At 32.1% G+C, this 18,563-nt stretch overlaps 1 protein-coding gene across 5 annotated transcripts; it reads left to right on the top strand.

The window, feature by feature from the left end:
* The first annotated feature begins 2,765 nt into the window (after positions 1-2,765).
* Positions 2,766-17,660, top strand: LOC105209749 (Y+L amino acid transporter 2). 5 transcript variants are annotated; one of them, XM_011180343.3, is made up of 5 exons: positions 2,766-2,813; positions 3,659-4,616; positions 15,948-16,166; positions 16,257-16,852; positions 16,926-17,660. In XM_011180343.3, exons 2-5 carry the CDS (start codon positions 4,295-4,297, stop codon positions 17,310-17,312), a joined length of 1,524 nt encoding a protein of 507 aa, XP_011178645.1. In that variant the 5' UTR covers positions 2,766-2,813; positions 3,659-4,294; the 3' UTR covers positions 17,313-17,660. The 5 variants fall into 5 exon arrangements, with proteins under 5 accessions (XP_011178645.1, XP_054085171.1, XP_054085172.1 ...); XM_054229196.1 differs by having other exon boundaries at positions 2,785-2,819; positions 3,488-4,616; XM_054229197.1 differs by having other exon boundaries at positions 2,797-2,813; positions 3,488-4,616.
* The last annotated feature ends 903 nt before the right edge of the window (positions 17,661-18,563 follow it).

Below are 18,563 nucleotides of genomic sequence, written 5' to 3'. Positions count from 1 at the left end.
GAAGATCGGATTTGGAAATTTTAAAGGTTGAGTTAATAAGACCAGACAGGCTCTCTATCGAACAAAGGCACCTATTACAACTTTTTCATGTGTATTCTCGCGAAGAAGTCTCCATTTTGAGCTGTTCCTAGTTTCCTGATGTGGTATTATGGAGACTTCTTTCATCAAAAACCCAAAAATGGTGACCATATCGAGAGTTAGTTGACTAAATTCGCATAGCATACCAATGCCTTATCTCATCACTTTTCTATTCAATTCACGAATTCACTTAAAACTCATCTGTGCATAACTGTTCCTTCCGATTCGCATACCTTCTTATCAAAATCTGAAAATTAATGCACCTCAAGTGCATTCATAAAATATTTATAAATCATTCAATGTGTAAATTTATGCGCTGATAAGCTGACACTTCGTATTAATTGAATAATTAGCGTTCAATTGCTCATAAAGTAATTGAGATTACAGCGGGCACTCAATTGTAGTAAATACGAGAAGTGTGAGTACTCGTATGTTGTTGACTACCGCTGTGGAAGAGATAATACAATATTGATAAGCGAAGCATAGGTGTTTTGTAAATATGTGTAAAGCCAGATTTGGGGGTCGTTTATTTATGTCTCTAACTCCATAGAGACCAATATAGAACAGTTGTTTGAATAAATCAAGGTCGCCTCGTCGGCGGAGGGTTTTGAATTTTGCTGTTTTAATATAATAAGTCATTGGAAACCCTAGTCTAGCTAGAGTAACTATACATACAACCTAATCGATAATTATTTTAATTCTAACATTAACAACTTTTCCGCGAAAGACGGAGATCAAAACAAGATATGTTTCGAGATCTCGATATAATATTGATAATATAACCACACAAAAAAAAATATTTTTATTATGACCTAGAAGTCTTACTATGTGTACCATATGTTATTGGGGTCCCTAAATCCGAATAGGACATCCGTTTCATATCAGCGACCCCAAAAACCCCCGAGAACCGCGTGCTAAGCAATTCCGATGAACTTAAAAAAAACGTCCGCTATATTGGATCCGTCATTTTGAATTTGAAAAAACCGACACTGGATTCCTAATCCGTGGCACTGAAAACCTCTGGGTAGGGAATTTCATACGAACCCGATGAATTTAAAAAAACGCGGTCCACCATCTTTGTTTTCTGAGGTTATGTCCAAACCCTGTTCTGATGGGGTTAAATTGGATTCAGATTCAGCGACCCCAAAAACTAAAAAAAAATGAATTCTCACTCTATTTTAAATCACGATCTTTTACATAGTTGATTGAAAGCTCGAAGGGTTGATTGGAGTAGTTACGTTTCTTCTTTGGCTATCCAGATTTAAAGGATATTGATATTTTGAGTTTATGAGCCATTATTAAAATTATTTATTTTATATCTGATGAGAATGACTGAGTAGATTAACAGTCAGTCAGGTCTCAAGAACGATCAAGTCTACTTAACCGGAGTGGACTCTGACTTACTTTCGGTCTATTAGATTGGTAGAATTGTACGAGATTATTAAAGAATTATTTTCCCACCGCTACAAAACTACAGTAATTGATAAGGAATCTCTTGTGACTTAAATATATTTATAAAGTTTCCTTAAAAAAGCCTTTCTTGAGAGCTTTCAGAGGTTTTTTGGCAATTTTTGGAAATTGAAGAATAAAACTTTGTTTTCTTCGCACCTCATCATCAAATTTCTGTTCTACGTGCGCTCAGTCGCTCCCCCAGTTACTTTTTTCGCAGACTTTGTTGGTGATTAAATATTTCAAAAGCTCTATTCGGCTATTTATAGCCATTTTAGAAGCGTGTGGCACCAATACATGAAACCATTGGCCAAATACACTAATAAACAGTATAAAAACTTAGTTTTGCCTAATTGTAAAGAAATCATTACTATAAGAAGCACATAAACACATAAGTTGTGGCTTTAGAACTCTGCTTAGACCACTAAGCCGCGCTTGGCATACAAATTCTTCAGAAATGCGCACAAAAAACGCAGACAAAATTGAAAAAAAAATAAAAGAATTAAATTCAAAAAAAGAGTTCATAATAAAAGAAAATACAAAAACAAAGAAATAAAAATTCAAAAAAAAATTGTTTTTGTTTTTCGCAAATTTATCAAAATTCATTTCAATTCGTCTGAGCCCGAAGTTGCATTGAAGTCGCTCGCAAGCAAATGAGTGAATCCGCTTGATGAGTGAGTGAGTGTGCCAATAAACGTGTTTAGAAGCTATATTGGAGTGCTTTGTATTTTATTGTCTGTTGTTCCGGTGTGTGTCTTTTCATGTTGTGTTTTACTTTATTTACATACATACAAATATTTTTCCTTTGTTTTTGCTTTTGCCACTTTAGCACTACCGCCACCGACCTCCAGCATTTTTATGTGTTGTGTTAAGGCATGGAAATACGTAACTAAAGTGCGTTTGAGTGTCTGCCTTGCATATATGAATGTGTGTGTGCATGTGTTTGACTATCTACCCTGCCAGACATAGTTTGGTGTTATTACTTATGTTGTTGTTGTTGTTATTGTAGTGACAACTAACATTTCGCTACACATTCACCACAAACTGTTGTTTGGTGTATCGTCAGTCAGCAAACGGTGCGGAGCAACCGGTGCCAGCTGTGTGAATATGTAGGTAGTATGTATGTGTGTGTATGTATGTATGTATTGTATTGTTGTACACTTGTATGTTTGTCGTGTTCTTTACACGCTTGCCAGCTAGCCAAACGAGTGTGTTTTTCCAGTTTCCTTTTAGTATGAATTGAGCGCGCAAATTGTGTGGACGTTTGAAAGCGGTGAAAAAGTGAAGTTGTGGTTTGAGATTTTTTTTATTAATTTCATGATATTTTTAATGTGAAATAATTATTTGCTGTTTGGTGAATGAAAACAGTTTAAATATATATATTATAAAAAAATATTTTAAATTCAAAAAAATATTTTAAATAAAAAAAAATATTTTAATACAAAAAAAATATATTTTAAATAAATTTCGTACTTTTGCTTCGAATTTGTTAAAGGTGTTATATTTCAATTGACTTTTTATAAAAAAGAAATATTTTAATTTGCAGTTTGTTGATGAAAAACTCGTGTGCGCTTAGACTTTCAGACTTTAGCTTTGAGCTGAAAAGCAACGCGACCACGTGTACAACAGCCGACTCGCTGGAGTGAGCGCATTGTGAGCGAAGTTAGTGCAAAAATATGCAAAAGTGAAATACAATAATACGAAATAATAGAAAAGTTTCCAATAAGAAACATGTGCGCGTTTCAAAAGAATTTTTAACAAGAAAAAGTAAATGAAAAACAATAATAAAAACAATAAAATAAATAAAAAAAAAATATTTTTTTTAATAAAAAAACAAAAATAATTTTTTTATATAAAACAAATATTTTTTTTTTAAATTGTTTTTGCAAAAGGCATGCATACTAAGTGGTGATAATTTTTTATCAAAAAAAAAATATATATATAATTAAATATACCGCAGCTAACACGCCCTTTATTTAAAAAAAAATTACGGCGAACCCCTGCAAAAGCATATATTTTTTAACACTCAGTGAACATTTGGTACACTTAGTCAGCGCTACAACGTATTTACAGACACAAAAACATTAAATAAGCTAACAGCTTTCATGTAGAAAATGCAAATTTTTTTTAGACTACGTTGACAAGCTGATAACGCACAGGGGTGCGAGTGAATGCGCCACGCTGCCGTTTAATGAACCCAACAGGAAATCATAAGTGATATATGATAAAAATACAACAACAAAAAAAAATAATAATAATTTATGAAACACAAAAAAGAGCAAACATTTAACGGTAAAACAAAACCAAAAGCTGATAAAAAATAGCTAGCGAGTGAGTGAGTGAAAGCGCGCGGCCGCAAAAATAGTTTGAGTGCGAACGCATGGCAGCTGATGCAATAAAGCGTACAAATTGCCGGTAAAAATAAAGCGACAACAAAAAACAAGAAAGTCATAACATAAAAAAGCAACAAAATACAACAAACAACAAGAAAACAGTTTAAGACAACACACGCATGCGCAGAACTAACAGCAACACCCTTAGCGTTTGAGAGCACAATTAACCCTTAGAAACCCTTAGAGACGTCTGTAAGGCAACACAAGCAAAACAACAACGCACAACGCAAACTACCTCGTAGAGGACCCTCAACAACAACAACCACTACTATCCTTCACACTCGCTATCACTCCTAGCGCCAAACAACTCAAATTGAGTTAAACCCATTTTTTATAAAATAAAAAAAAAAATAATATTCAATAAATTCCACAAAATGACACGCATACAGACCGCCGATAATATCGTACCGCGTCACATTTTCGATACACCTGTTAATTCGACAGCGGATTTCTCCGGCGCCGCGCTACAAACCAACTCATCGGACAGCTCAAGTCAAGGATCCGGTGTTAAACTTAAGAAACAAATCGGTTTACTCGATGGTGTGGCCATTATTGTGGGTGTTATCGTTGGCGCCGGTATTTTCGTCAGTCCCCGTGGTGTGCTCGAGTACTCCGGTTCGATTGGTCAATCGTTGATCGTTTGGATTTTATGCGGCGCCTTGAGTATGGTTGGTGCGCTTTGCTATGCGGAATTGGGTGAGTAACGAAATGCAACTCGTATTTATTTTCTATTCCTATTTGCATACAATAACAATATGTAAATGTTAGCATTTGTTGGTGTAACTGATTTGTTAGCCCATTGAGTTTGTAAACCACATTCTAGTTAGTCGGTGTTGTATTTGCGCTCTGGCAAAATGGCGCTTCAGCAATGTTCGTGCCATTGAACCTGTGAAAAGCTATTAATTTGCAGAAATTTACGGCTCGCAGCTTGGTTGTGTTGCCTGAATGGCATGCTAATTTGGTAAACCAATATTTGTTCGAGCATAGTATTGAGTAATTTGTTGGTTGTCAGTTGGACAAGCGTTTTTTATTTTGATGAATGAATGGTGGCTATTTTAGTAGAGTTCGTCTACAGACGCTTTTGCTAAGCTTTGAGAGGCATATATTTTTTCTTAAAACATTTTAAATAGATTCTGCCCGAAGCATAATTATTTCTAAGCTCTTAATCTATATAACTTCAGAAAATTCAACTTCAATGTGAACCTTGCTTTATTAAGCGCTTTCACAAAGGAGCTTTTGAGCTTTTTACAAATCTTAAATAATATTTTAATTATTTCAATATAAATCATCAACATTCTTCGTTATTTCGAACCAATATTTTAATTTTTTTCGTCAGCGAGTGATACACGAACAACTCAACTCTCCTAAACTTTGACTGACGGCTGTCAAAAGTCTTTCAGCTTTCAAATAAAGTTCAACTTCCTAACTCTAATCGCCATAATCCACAAAAAAAAACTACAACTAGACAACGCTTACGCGGTTATAGCCGAGTCCACAACAGCGCGCCACGCGTCTCTCCTCCTTCTGGCAGTTTGGCGCCAATTGGTTATACCAAGCGAATTGGTTATACCAAGCGAATTGGTTATACCAAGCGAAGACAGGTCCCTCTCCTCCTGGTCCTTCCATCGGAGTGGAGGTCTCCCTCTTCCTCCGCTTCCACCAGCGGGTACTGCATCGAAAACTTTCAGAGCTGAAGTACTTTCGTCCATTCGAACAACGTGACCTAGCCAGCGTAGCCGCTATCTTTTTATTCGCTGGACTATGTCCATGTCGTCGAATAACACATACATCTCATCATTCCATCTTCTGCGGTATTCGCCATTTCCAATGTTTAAGGGTCCATAAAGTAGGACGGAAATGATGCGAGACTTGTAGAGTTTGGTTTTTGTTCGTCGGGAGAGGACTTTACTTTTCAATTGCCTACTCAGTCTATAGTAGCACCTGTTGGCAAGAGTGATTCTGCGTTGGATTTCCAGGCTGACATTGTTATTGCTGTTAATGCTGGTTCCCAGATATACGAAATTATCTACAACTTCAAAGTTATGACTGTCAACAGTGACAAATTTCTTTGTTTTGGGCGTCTTCAGAATCTTGACTGCGTATACTTGAAAATTCCACAGTCTATATTTTTTTACTTTGCTTATTTTTGCCTTTGATTATTTAAACGTGGGTTCTTTTGGCGCTCGCTTACAAAACAACAGAACTACAATAGCATTTCCCTTTAATCTTCTATAGCGAGTTCTTAATTTTCGATAAATTTAAAGATCATACAGATTCTATTGATATGAAAGTCATACTGTTAACCACACAACATTATTTTGAAGGAAACTCTATGTTTTAAGATTTTAACCATGGACCAATCGTTATTTTGGAACATTTTCTTGCAAGATAAAGATTACAACTGATCAAAATGACCTCGAATGTATCATATTTCTTTTAAGAACACCTTTCTTAATGTCTGATATCATTAACTGACAAATACTGGAGAACGCAAAAATCCCTATGTAGATCACACCACCACATTGAACTTACTTGGGAACAGCTGATAAATTATTGCACTTTCTTAATAAGTGTTTAGCTTTTTACATATTCTAGAATCTATATTATTTAAAAATAAAATGTCTAAAATATTCTCAAACTCATTTCATTCAAAAGCAAAATATTCAAATTTCCCAGCTGTTAGTACACTCATAAGTGCGAGTACATATTTATACAGCAGTTTTTTCAGACACTTTAAGGAAAATATAAAAATATTATATTATTTTCAGAGAAGCTTTGTGAGAAACTTCAAGGCTTAATGTTTTATTCAATAGGTAGTAATATTTAGAGTTAAATCGTGTAGGCACACAAATTATTTTGGAGTGCGAAGTCGTGAAAAGCACGCTTACAATAATTAGTGAATACTAGGGTGGTTGGATTACTAAATAATTTTTGAATTTTACAACTCCATAAGGTATAATTAGTGAATATTCGGGTGGATCGATACCTACGAAATTATTTTAAAATACTGGCTATAATTTATCATTTTCAAATAAGGGAAGATTTTCGCTTTTTCATAAATAAATGAACCATAATTTATTAATAGCCTTTTCGCACAGCCAAATTAATTTAATACATTAATATTTTAATTGAGAAAACAGTTTTTACCTTTCACACTTTTGATGATTTGTATTCGATTAAAAATTAATGCAGTAAAATGAGATTTTTCTTTTGTACGGTAAATCGATATAAATCAGCGCTTTAATCAAGTAGGTAGGTTAATTGATCAATTAACTACTGTGAGAAAAGTCTGTAAAATATTTGATAAATTACTGAAGTTGAAATCGGTGAAGAGAGATGAGAGTTGACTATAATTTTTTGTTTACGTACTACGTACAGAGATGAGTCTGAAAGTAGAAATCAACTTTCATTCCAAAAATTCTCAAGAAAAACTTTAGTTTATGGGCATTAAAATACTTGATAACGGGTTTATGTGCTTTTTAGTGGTTTTCAACAAAAGTTCATTCAATTTCACTGAATTGAATCCTCAATGTTAAGTTTTTATGAATTTTTAGAACACATACCCAGACGTCTTTCTTATCCATATTCTGTTTCATTAAATATTAAGATATATATATTAATAAGGATCTTGTAAGATCACTAAATGAAGGGTTTAAATATAACTAAATATAATTCCATAATTCGAAGTTGTAAGCCTTGAAAAGCTATGAAGAACTAGGAGTTGGTTATTTTTTGGGTCATCTCTTATGAAATACTTATACAGCTTAAAGTAATCTGTAGAAAAGAAAAGTGTTTGATCCACTTAAATAGATTTTTAAAAAATATTTTTAATTTTTGAAGCCTTCGAATGTTGATATTTTTCTTTCTTCTGTGCTTTACGGCCCACCCTAATGTACTTGTAAAGACCAACGCACACAATCTTTATTGGTAAAATCAAAAAATCGAATGCTCACCACTGATTGATTTTTAATGCTAATAGCGATATAAGCAAATACTTACATATATATGTATGTAAATATGTTTATATATATAATTGGTGATAATGGAGTTTTAAGCCTACACACTTAAGCCTCAAGGTATCTTAGAGCATTTAATAGACTTAAATTTGTGATAAAAAAACTGTAAATTAGTAACAAATAAGTGAGAAAAATCGAAAATAAACAAATTGTAAAATATATAAAATATACTTATGTGATAATAAAGTAATTACAAAATATATAACTTAAAAAAAAAATATTTTTTTTTTTTATTTTTTTTGATGATCTTTTTATACATTTTTATATAAAAAAAATTTAAATACATTTTGAAATAAATTTTTTAATAATTAAATAATTTGTAATTACAAAATAAATAACATAAAAATATATATTTTTTTTAATTTTTTTTTTATATAAAAAAATATTTATATATAAGTTATATATTTAAAACAAGTAAGGAAGGGCTAAGTTCGGGTGTAACCGAACATTTTATACTCTCGCAATTTATTGATGTAATTTTATAAAGACAACACAATTCGACCCATATATTCGGCATAAAGTTCAATAGAATAACGAAAACCATTATAAATAGTATATGGGGACTGAGGTAATTCCTAAACCGATTTCACTCGTTTTCACCACCAAGATACAATGTATCGAAGACTATACGATCACTTAATTTAATATTACTTATAATTAGGTATATAGGATCTGGGGGAAATTATGACCCGATTTTTACCATTTCAGGTACAGAGAGAAACTGTTATAAGAAAAAAATTCAGAGGGAATGAATTACATTAAAATATCTGAGGGATTTACCTATATTTTCGGTGAAAAATTAACCTTAGGCACTGAGTTCTTCATGCTTGATATCAGGGGCCTTGAAAAGTCATGGTCCGATTTTGACAATTTTTGCACAAGTGATGTCACAGCTCAAATACAGTATTTGTGTAAAGAAAAGTGTTATATACCGAATTTCATTGAAATCGGTCGAATAGTTCTTGAGATATGGTTTTTGACCCATAAGTGGGCGACGCCATGCCCATTTTCCATTTTGTAAAAAAATCTCATTGCAGCTTTCTTCTGCCATTTCTTATGTAAAATTTGGTGTTTCTGACGTTTTTCGTTAGGGAGTTAACCCACTTTTAGTAATTTTCAACCTAACCTTTGTATGGGAGGTGGGCGTGGTTATTATCCGATTTCTTTCATTTTTGGACTATATAAGGAAATGGCTAAGAAAAACGACTGCAGAAAGTTTGGCTTATATAGCTTTATTGGTTTGCGAGTTATATACAAAAAACTTATTTGAGGGCGGGGTCACGCCCACTTTTCCAAAAAAATTACATCCAAATGTGCCCCTCCCTAATGGGATCCTATGTTCCAAATTTCATTTTCATAACTTTATTTATGACTTAGTTATGACACTGTATAGGTTTTCGGTTTCCTCCATTTTGTGGGCGTGGCAGTGGACCGATTTTGCCCATTTTCGAAAGCAACCGCCTAGCGATATCTTAATTTTTACTCAAGTTATCGCTTGCACGGACAGACGGACAGACATCCGGATTTCAAATCTACTCGTCATCCTGATCACTTTGGTATATATGACTCTATATCTAACTCTTTTAGTTTTGGATCCTATGTTTCAAATTTTATTTTCATAACTTTATTTATGGCTTAGTTATAGCTCTTTATTTGGTTTTGGTTATCACCATTTTGTAAGCGTGGCAGTGGTCCGATTCCGCCCATCTTCGAACTTAACCTTCTTATGGTGCCAAGGAACACGTGTTCCAAGTTTCATTAAGATATCTCAATTTTTATTCAAGTTATCCGTTGCACGAACAGACGGACGGACAGACATCCGGATTTCAAATCTACTCGTCATCCTGATCATTTATGTATATATAACCCCATATCTAACTCTTATATTTCTTGGTGACACAAACAACCGTTATGTGAACAAAGCTATGATACTCTGTGCAACAGGTTGCGAGAGTATAAAAATTTGTTTACATTTTTTTTTATGATTTGTTTATAAAAATTTTTTTATACATTTTTTTAATAAAAAAAATTTAAATAAATTTTAAATAATTTTTACAAAACTTTTTTAATAATTTTTTTTTTAATTTTTTAAATTTTATTTAAAGAATTTTTCTTTTAAAGAGATGTTTATAAAAAACTTTTTATTAATTTTTTAATAAGAAAAAATTGTTTAATCTAATGTCTATTAAATAAATACTTAATTAGGAAGTATGAACTAGAAACTAAAAAAATGTTTGTTGAAGAAAACCACAAGCTTTCAAATTATTTGAAAATAGTGCATACATACTTATATATAATATCACATACATATATGTTTTCTCAAAGCACTGTGTGTAACATAAAAAAAAATAAACCTCAACAACCGTGCCATTTGTAAACAATTAAGCTTTTTGATAAAACTCAGACACGCATGTGAGCAAATTGTTATCTTCCCACATGAGCATATACACAGCAATATTTCCATAGAAGCTACACTACAACAACTACACACTCTATTTTATGCTCGTAAATGTTTGAAAAATAATCAAAATCACCACTATAACTAATGTGATTTCAAAATGCGACCGCAATCTGCTTAACTATTCGCACTGAGAGCGCGTCAACACGTGTTTGGGCTTTGAGAGTAGCATTGAGCACAAGTTAATGGAGAATGGAGAAAAAACAAATCTTGTGAAGAATGAAAAGCATGATGCAACTCAGATGTAAGCATTTGTTAGAGAATTTACATCAGCCAAAAAGTTGGTTGGCTAAGAAACAGGAGGCTATTGAGGCTATAGTAAACAGTTGTATATACATACATATGTTATATAAACATATTTTAGATAAAAAATTTGGCAATTTTCAAATGAAACAGTAATGAAAGATCGAACACTTCCTTTCTAAGAAAAAAATATATACATAAATATAAAATGTGTATGAAATCAAGTTGTTAATGAGGTCAACAGCTTTCCCATTTTCATATGTATGTATGTATGTACTTATTTAAATATATAAAAAATAATCTAGATAACTATACATATGTATATCTTATCAAGTTTAGATGTCACCATGAAATAATTATATTATTAAAGCAAATGAAAATACAGCTAGCATTATTGCAAAACACAGACCTTCATAAGCAATAATTGCATGAGATAATAATAGTTATGTAGGTCATTGGTTTGGAGCTGCATTGATAACATTTAAGATTTTTTTTTTCAAAAAATAAATAGCACTGATTTTGCTAACTTTAAAATTTGAAAACTTTAATATCCAAACCTATTTTTTTTAAATTAATTAAAAACAAAATAAAATTAAAATAATTTTTTATTAATTATTTAAACTAAACTATTTTTTATCTGACGAGAATTCGATAAATAATTTTAAATTCAGACATATTTTTAAACTTTTTTTAATTTTTTTTATATTGAAAACTATATTTGGATATCACGATTTCTATTTAATTTTGTTAAAGTTATTATAAAATAAAATATTTAAATTTTAAATAAACAAGTAAGGAAAGGCTAAGTTCGGGTGCAACCGAACATTTTATACTCTCGCAATTTATTACTATATTTTTATTAAGATTACACCCAATTTGATATTTTTGAAAATCCTATAATTTGCTATATGAGAGCTCGGGGAAGTTATGACCCGATTTTAACCATTTCTGATACAGAGACACACTATTGGAAGAAAAAGATTTCCTCTGAATTAAATTAAGATATCTGAGAGATTTGCCCATATTTTCGGCGAAAAATTACCATAAGGCACTGAGTTCTTCATATTCGATATCCGCGGCATTGAAAAGTTATAGTCCGATTTCGACAATTTTTTCACAAGTGATGCCACGGATCATATACAATATTTATGTAAACTTTTATTTCACTATCTTCATTGGTTCCTAATGTATATCTTATAAAGTGAAGGAATCAGATGGAATTCAAAATTGAGTTATATGGGAAGTTGTCGTAGTTGTGAACCGATTTCATTTTCCACACGTGTCATCAGAGTGTCAAGAAAATATTATATACCGAATTTCATTGAAATCTGTCGAGTAGTTCCTGAGGTATGGTTTTTCACCCATAAGTGGACGACGCCACGCCCATTTTCCATTTTGTAAAAAAATCTGAGTGCAGCTTCCATCTGCCTTTTCTTATGTAAAATTTAGTGTTTCTGACGTTTTTCGTTAGTGAGATAATGCACTTTTAGTAATTTTCAACCTAACCTTTGTATGGGAGGTGGGCGTGGTTATTATCAAATTTCTTTCATTTTTGCATTGTATTAAGAAGTGGCTAAAAAAACGACTGCAACTTTGTTGCGAGAGTATAAAAATATTTTCATTCATTATTTTTTTTTTCATAAAAAATTCAAAAAAAGTTATTTTTGAAAACAATTATACTATATTTTCCACAACCAAATACAAATTAACTCAACCCCGGCAACAATATAAATTTAATTACTTAACATTGTTGCCATTATAAACAGTTAGTCTTTAATAACATAATGCTTTACGGCTCAATGAAATTCCAATATTTGTTGACATTATTTACCGATTGCGCTTGAACGCCTAAATGTATATGTTTACACGGTTAATCCTTCGAGCGAAGCGAAGTGCCGAAAAATAGGGTGGTCAATGACGTCAGCCAGTAAAGCGGCGGGTACATAATCATGTATATGGTTGAAGCAACAAAAAAAAAGAAATAATAAGCATGACCATAAAAAAGCAACAAGTAGTTGAGTGAAACCCAGTAGTAGAAAATTAAAAAATATTTGTTAATTTTTAGAATAAAATTTCATATAAATTTTATACATTATAATTTGTGATAGAAAAAATCTGAGAAAAATTATTGTTTATTAAAAAAATTAAAAAAAAAAATATTATATTATAATAAATAGATAAACATAAAAATTAAAAAAAGGAAAATATTTTAAGTAAAATATTAAAAAAAAATTAAATTTCGCACTTTTTATTAAATTATGGAAAAAATTCTTCAGAAAGTCGATGTTAAATATGTAAATCAACTTGCTTCATAATAAAAAAAATTGTATATTTTAAATATTTTCTTTTATTTTTTTATTAAATTTATTATTAATTATGAAATTAAAAAAATATAAATAGACTACTGGGAAAATTAAGGGATAAAAAAAATTCCAATTTCTTGAATTACTTTAACTTGTTTTTTTTTTTGTTTTAAATTTAAGCTTTTTCTGGAGCAAAAATGTGGAAAAAGCTAGGAAAAACGATTTTTTTTATCAGAGCAAAAAACGTGAACCTTTAATTTTTTCAAAAATTCGATCGAGTGAAACAAAAAAACGGTGGCTGGATTAATTTGATTTTTTGTAGGGTTTTTGTGGACATATTGAACTGTAAAAGGCACACTTAACATTAGTGGTTTCCTCAATATTTTCGATCTAGCGCTCGATTTTCCAAAAAACCACCAAAAGCCCTTTTTTGTTGCATTTTCAAATTAATGTGACAATAAGAAAAAATTTTTTTTTTCGGAAAAGCAATGGCTAGTCGTTAATGAGAATTCATTCAAGTTCTTGAAACCCACCTTTAACTTTCTGTGCGATCACTGGTTGCTGAGATATCGATAATCAAAGGCAAAAGGATCATTTTCCATTTGAAGACCGATATCTCGGCTAAAAGTGGACGTATCGAGGTGTTCATAAAACCAAATTAAAGGTAAATGAACAAAGTATCCGATCCTTATAGTGGTTAGGCTAAAAAAATTGTTTCCACGCCCGTAGACCAAAAAAAAACAAAAAATTTTGAAAATTTTTTTGTTGCTGGTTTATCTACGATTACTCAAAAACCGAGGAGGTTAAAAATTTTTAAAGTTCCTTCTTTATCGATATCTTGTACGACCATTTCTTTTGAAGTTACGGCCTGTTGAAATTTGCCCAAAAATTTGGAATTTTTTTTTGATCCCTTAGTTTTTTCCAGTACTGTATATTTAAATTCTATATAGTTTTTTTATTTTTTTCATTAATTTAATTTTAAATTTTTTTTTATTTAGTTTTGTTAACCACGTACAATTATTTTTCATGTATAAAAAATCGCATGCGATAAATAAGAAAATGTCATGCGTCAAAAATGTATATGAAAAGTTATTATTATAATTTATTGTACTATATAACAATGACATTTCATATTTTGACCCTAATAGAATGTAGACGTTTGTCTACCGATATATACAAACAAATATGTACAAAGGTATATATTTCAAAACAGCTGAGCAAACAACCAACTGACGTATAGAAAGTATCTTGGAGTAAAATAACATAATTTAAGTGAATATTTCTGTCTTTAAAATACGAAAATTGAGTTATTTTTATTGTATTTTAAACTATATTTAATTATATTACATTTGTTTTACACAATTTTTTTTTGTATACGAGCCGGCTTATTGAATTTCTTATAGTGATAACAAAAATTTAGTAATTATATTTATATTAACATGTGTACACTATAATTTTGTGAGCATTAGCGCAATTAAATGTAGGGAGTAATTTAAGAGTACACTCAGTAATTGAATGTGTAATTGAGCGACTACTCATTCTCTTCAACTTAACCGCGTTGCCAACTACTTGTATGTTGAATAACTTTATAATTTTATCAGTAAAAGGTAACTGAAATTATTTTAAATTTTTGATTAAAATGCAGAAATAATAAAAAAGTAAGGAAATGCTAAGTTCGGGTGGTATCGAAAATTTTATACTCTAGCGATTTATTGGTGTAATTTTATAAAGACTATATGACCTATATATTCGGCATTAATTCCACTAGAATAAAGAAAATTATCATATATAGTATATGGGGGCTGAGGCAATTCCTGATCCGATTTCACTCGTTTTCACCACCAAGGTACCCCAGACTAAAAGCTCATTTAATTTGGCTTAGACATGTCACATATTAACCGATATATGCGGAATAAAGCCCACCGTATTTTTGAAATGGGAATCATGACCCGATTTTAACCATTACTGGTACAGAGACATACTATTAGAAGACAAATATTCCCTCTGAATTACATTAAAATATCTAAGCGATTTACCGCCTTTCGATTAAAAAAAATTACACTTAAGCACTGAGTTATTCATGCTCAATATCTGGAGCCTAGAAAAGTTATAGTTCGAATTCGGCGATTTTTAGACGAGCTATGCCATAAATACAGTATTTGTGTAAAAATTTACTCCGCTATAATTATTGTTTCCTGATGTCCATATATATGTATGTATATTATAAAGCAAACGAATCAGATGGACTTAAAAACTGTATTATATGGGAAGTAAGCGTGGTTGTAAACCGAGTTTGCCCATTTTCTATCGGTTATATCAAGGTGTCAAGGTAATATAACATACCAAATTTCATTGAAATCGGTCGAGTAGTTCCTGATATATAGTTTTCGACTCCAAAGTGGGCGGTACCATGCCCATCGTTCATTTCATTATACCATTCTTAGTGCACCCTTTTTGTATCATCTTCACCATAAAATTTGGTAGTTTTCCTTACAGATTAAAGCACGTTTAGTAGTTTTGAATGCAAACTTTATGTGGGAGGTAGGCGTGTTTCTAAACCGATTTCGTCCATTTTCATGCTTTATAATCAGGTGCTTGAAAAATTACTCCAGGGAGCTTGGCTGAGCTGAACTTATGAGACATATACAAAACAATTAATAGGAAATGGTGCCACGCCCACTTTTCCGAAAAAAATTTCATCCAAATATGTCCCTCCCAAGTTTGATCCTCTGCTCAAAAACAAAAGACTGAAGCACCAAATTTGATTTTAAGTGGAATTTTTAAGATTATAAATTATTGAATTGACCAAAAAAAGCTGATCAGTTCTATCAAGGTCGCTAATTGAACTAAGCAAAGGAATTCAAAGCAAATCAAACCTGTTGACAGACACTCAAAGCTATAGCAAGTATTCATTAGTATTTTACCACTTTTATAAATATATTCAAATATTCTTCTGATTTCATTTCAATAATAATTAATTTTCGTTAATTTCTAACTCATTTAACAGGCACAATGATACCGAAATCTGGTGGTGATTATGCCTACATTGGCACAGCATTCGGACCGCTGCCCGCTTTTCTCTATCTGTGGGTGGCGCTGTTGGTGCTGGTGCCCACCGGCAATGCCATAACGGCGCTCACATTTGCACAGTATTTGCTGCAACCATTTTGGCAGTCGTGCTCGGCGCCCGTTGTGGCGATACAACTACTGGCCGCCGTGATGACATGTAAGTTTGATGATGAAACAAGACAGCAAGCAGTTAAATAAATTAACGAGTTTTTCTCTCTCACCCATTCACACTCTCTCGCGCTCCTAGGCATACTGACTGTCATCAATTGCTACAATGTACGTTGGGTGACACGCGTCACAGACATCTTCACCGGCACCAAAGTATTCGCGTTGCTTGTTATTGTTGCCGCTGGCGCTTGGTATCTCTTCGCCGGCAATACGGAACAATGGGAGGAACCGATGCGTGGCACATACACCAAACCCGGCATGATAGCGTTGGCCTTCTACAATGGGCTCTTCTCGTATTCCGGTTGGAATTATTTGAATTTTGTCACCGAGGAATTAAAGGATCCCTATAGGAATTTGCCGCGTGCCATTTGCATATCAATGCCGGTGGTGACACTCATCTATGTGGTGACAAATATTGCATACTTTTCGGTGTTGACACCCGAAGTGATAATCACTTCGAGTGCTGTCGCTGTGACGTTCGGCGATAAGTTGCTCGGCTTTATGTCCTGGTTAATGCCACTCTTTGTGGCCTGCTCCACTTTTGGTTCGTTGAATGGCGCCATATTTGCTTCGTCACGTCTCTTCTTTGTGGGCGCACGCAATGGTCATCTGCCGGCCGCTATTTCATTGATCAACGTGAATTGTTTAACACCAGTGCCATCACTGATATTTTTGGTGCGTAATATATGGACTTGGAATTAACGGTTTTATTTTTTATTATTAAATTCTCTTTTTATTTCGTCTTTAGTGCGTAATTACGCTGGTGATGCTGTTGAACCGAAACGTCTATTCGCTGATCAACTATGTCAGCTATGTGGAGGCGCTCTTCACTCTCCTCTCCGTGTCGGGTTTGTTATGGTTGCGTTATAAGCAACCGAAAACCGAAAGACCCATACGCGTCAATCTCGTATTGCCTGTACTCTATCTACTCATCTGCCTATTCCTAGTGATCTCATCCGTTTTGGAGTCACCCGTAGAAGTGGGCATTGGCACCGTGATCATACTCTCTGGCATACCGATCTACTATCTTACCATACATCGACCGGTCAAATGGCTAACGGATCTGTCGCAGGCGATAAATCTTTGGTGTTCGAAATTCTTTATTTGTATGCCGAATCAAGAGAAATTCGATTAGTTACTAAGCGTCAAATATAACATTAGTTTTATGCGTAAAACCCAAGTCGATTAAATCATCTACACATTGTGACACTTTTTAGGGATGCATTTTGCATATAGTTGCTTTGTTATACTATTGTACAGCCAACGAGATATATACATATATATATTTTAAAATAGATATTTAAAAAAAAGTAGAAATATGGTGCCTAAAATAGGCCATAATAACATGTATGTGCCTTCAAAGATTTTTTGAAAGAAAGTGGATTCGTATTGATATTGCTCCGAAATCAAATAAATATCAAGCTCATATATATTTGTATAACATTTGTACAAAAATAAACTCAAATATTTTTTTCTCATTCCATTTAGTGTTTTATATTCATTTAGACTTAAATAACTTGTAACTTTACTTTATCAGTAAAATTACTGATTTCTAACGAATGCGACTAATTCCTATAGTTTTTGCTAAGTTTAATTTTCTTGGAACTATATTTAACCGGATGTTATTATCATATTGTCTTTTAATGTAATAATCTGCTAGCGAAAAGAAAAATAAATAGAGCTTTCACCGAACTTTCGACAAAAAGGCTTTAATTGCTTGAATTCAGCAAAGATTTCATAATATCTAATTGAAATATTGTATTAGAAATGCATAAATTTGTAGAATTTGGCAAAGCTTTCACAAGTTAACATTGAAACATTTAGTAAAACAAAGTAATAGTAAAAAATATGAAAAACTTTCGTAGAACTTTTGACTGAAAAAAAGCTCAAATTGCTTGAATTTGGCAAAACTCTCAAACATTTTACATTGAAACATTGAGTAAAAAAGTTAGAGTAAAAAATTTTAAAGCTTTTATAGAGCTTTTGTCTGTAAAAGCTCTAATTGCTTGATCTTGGCAAAGTTTTCATACAATTTATTTAAAAAATTGAGCTTTCATACATTTATGACTCTTGTTGCTTGAATTTGGCAAAACTTTCGAAAAATTTACATTGAAAGGTTGAGCAAACAAACGGTAAGAATAAAAAAATTTAAAGCTTTCACAGAGCTTTTAACTAACAAAGCTCTAATTGCTTGATCTTGGCAAAGTTTTCATATAATGCATATTGAAACATTAAGTAAATAAAGTAATAGTAAAAAATATGAAAAGCTTTCATAGAGCTTTTGACTGAAAAAAGTTATATTTACTTGGATTTGGCAAAGCTTTCATAAAATTTACATTGACAGCAAACTCAAAGCTTAATTATAACAACTTTCTAATGAAAGTAT

This window comes from Zeugodacus cucurbitae, chromosome 4 (assembly GCF_028554725.1).
Source record: "Zeugodacus cucurbitae isolate PBARC_wt_2022May chromosome 4, idZeuCucr1.2, whole genome shotgun sequence".
Lineage (NCBI taxonomy): Eukaryota > Metazoa > Arthropoda > Insecta > Diptera > Tephritidae > Zeugodacus > Zeugodacus cucurbitae.
This window is presented reverse-complemented; position numbering and strand designations above follow the sequence as displayed.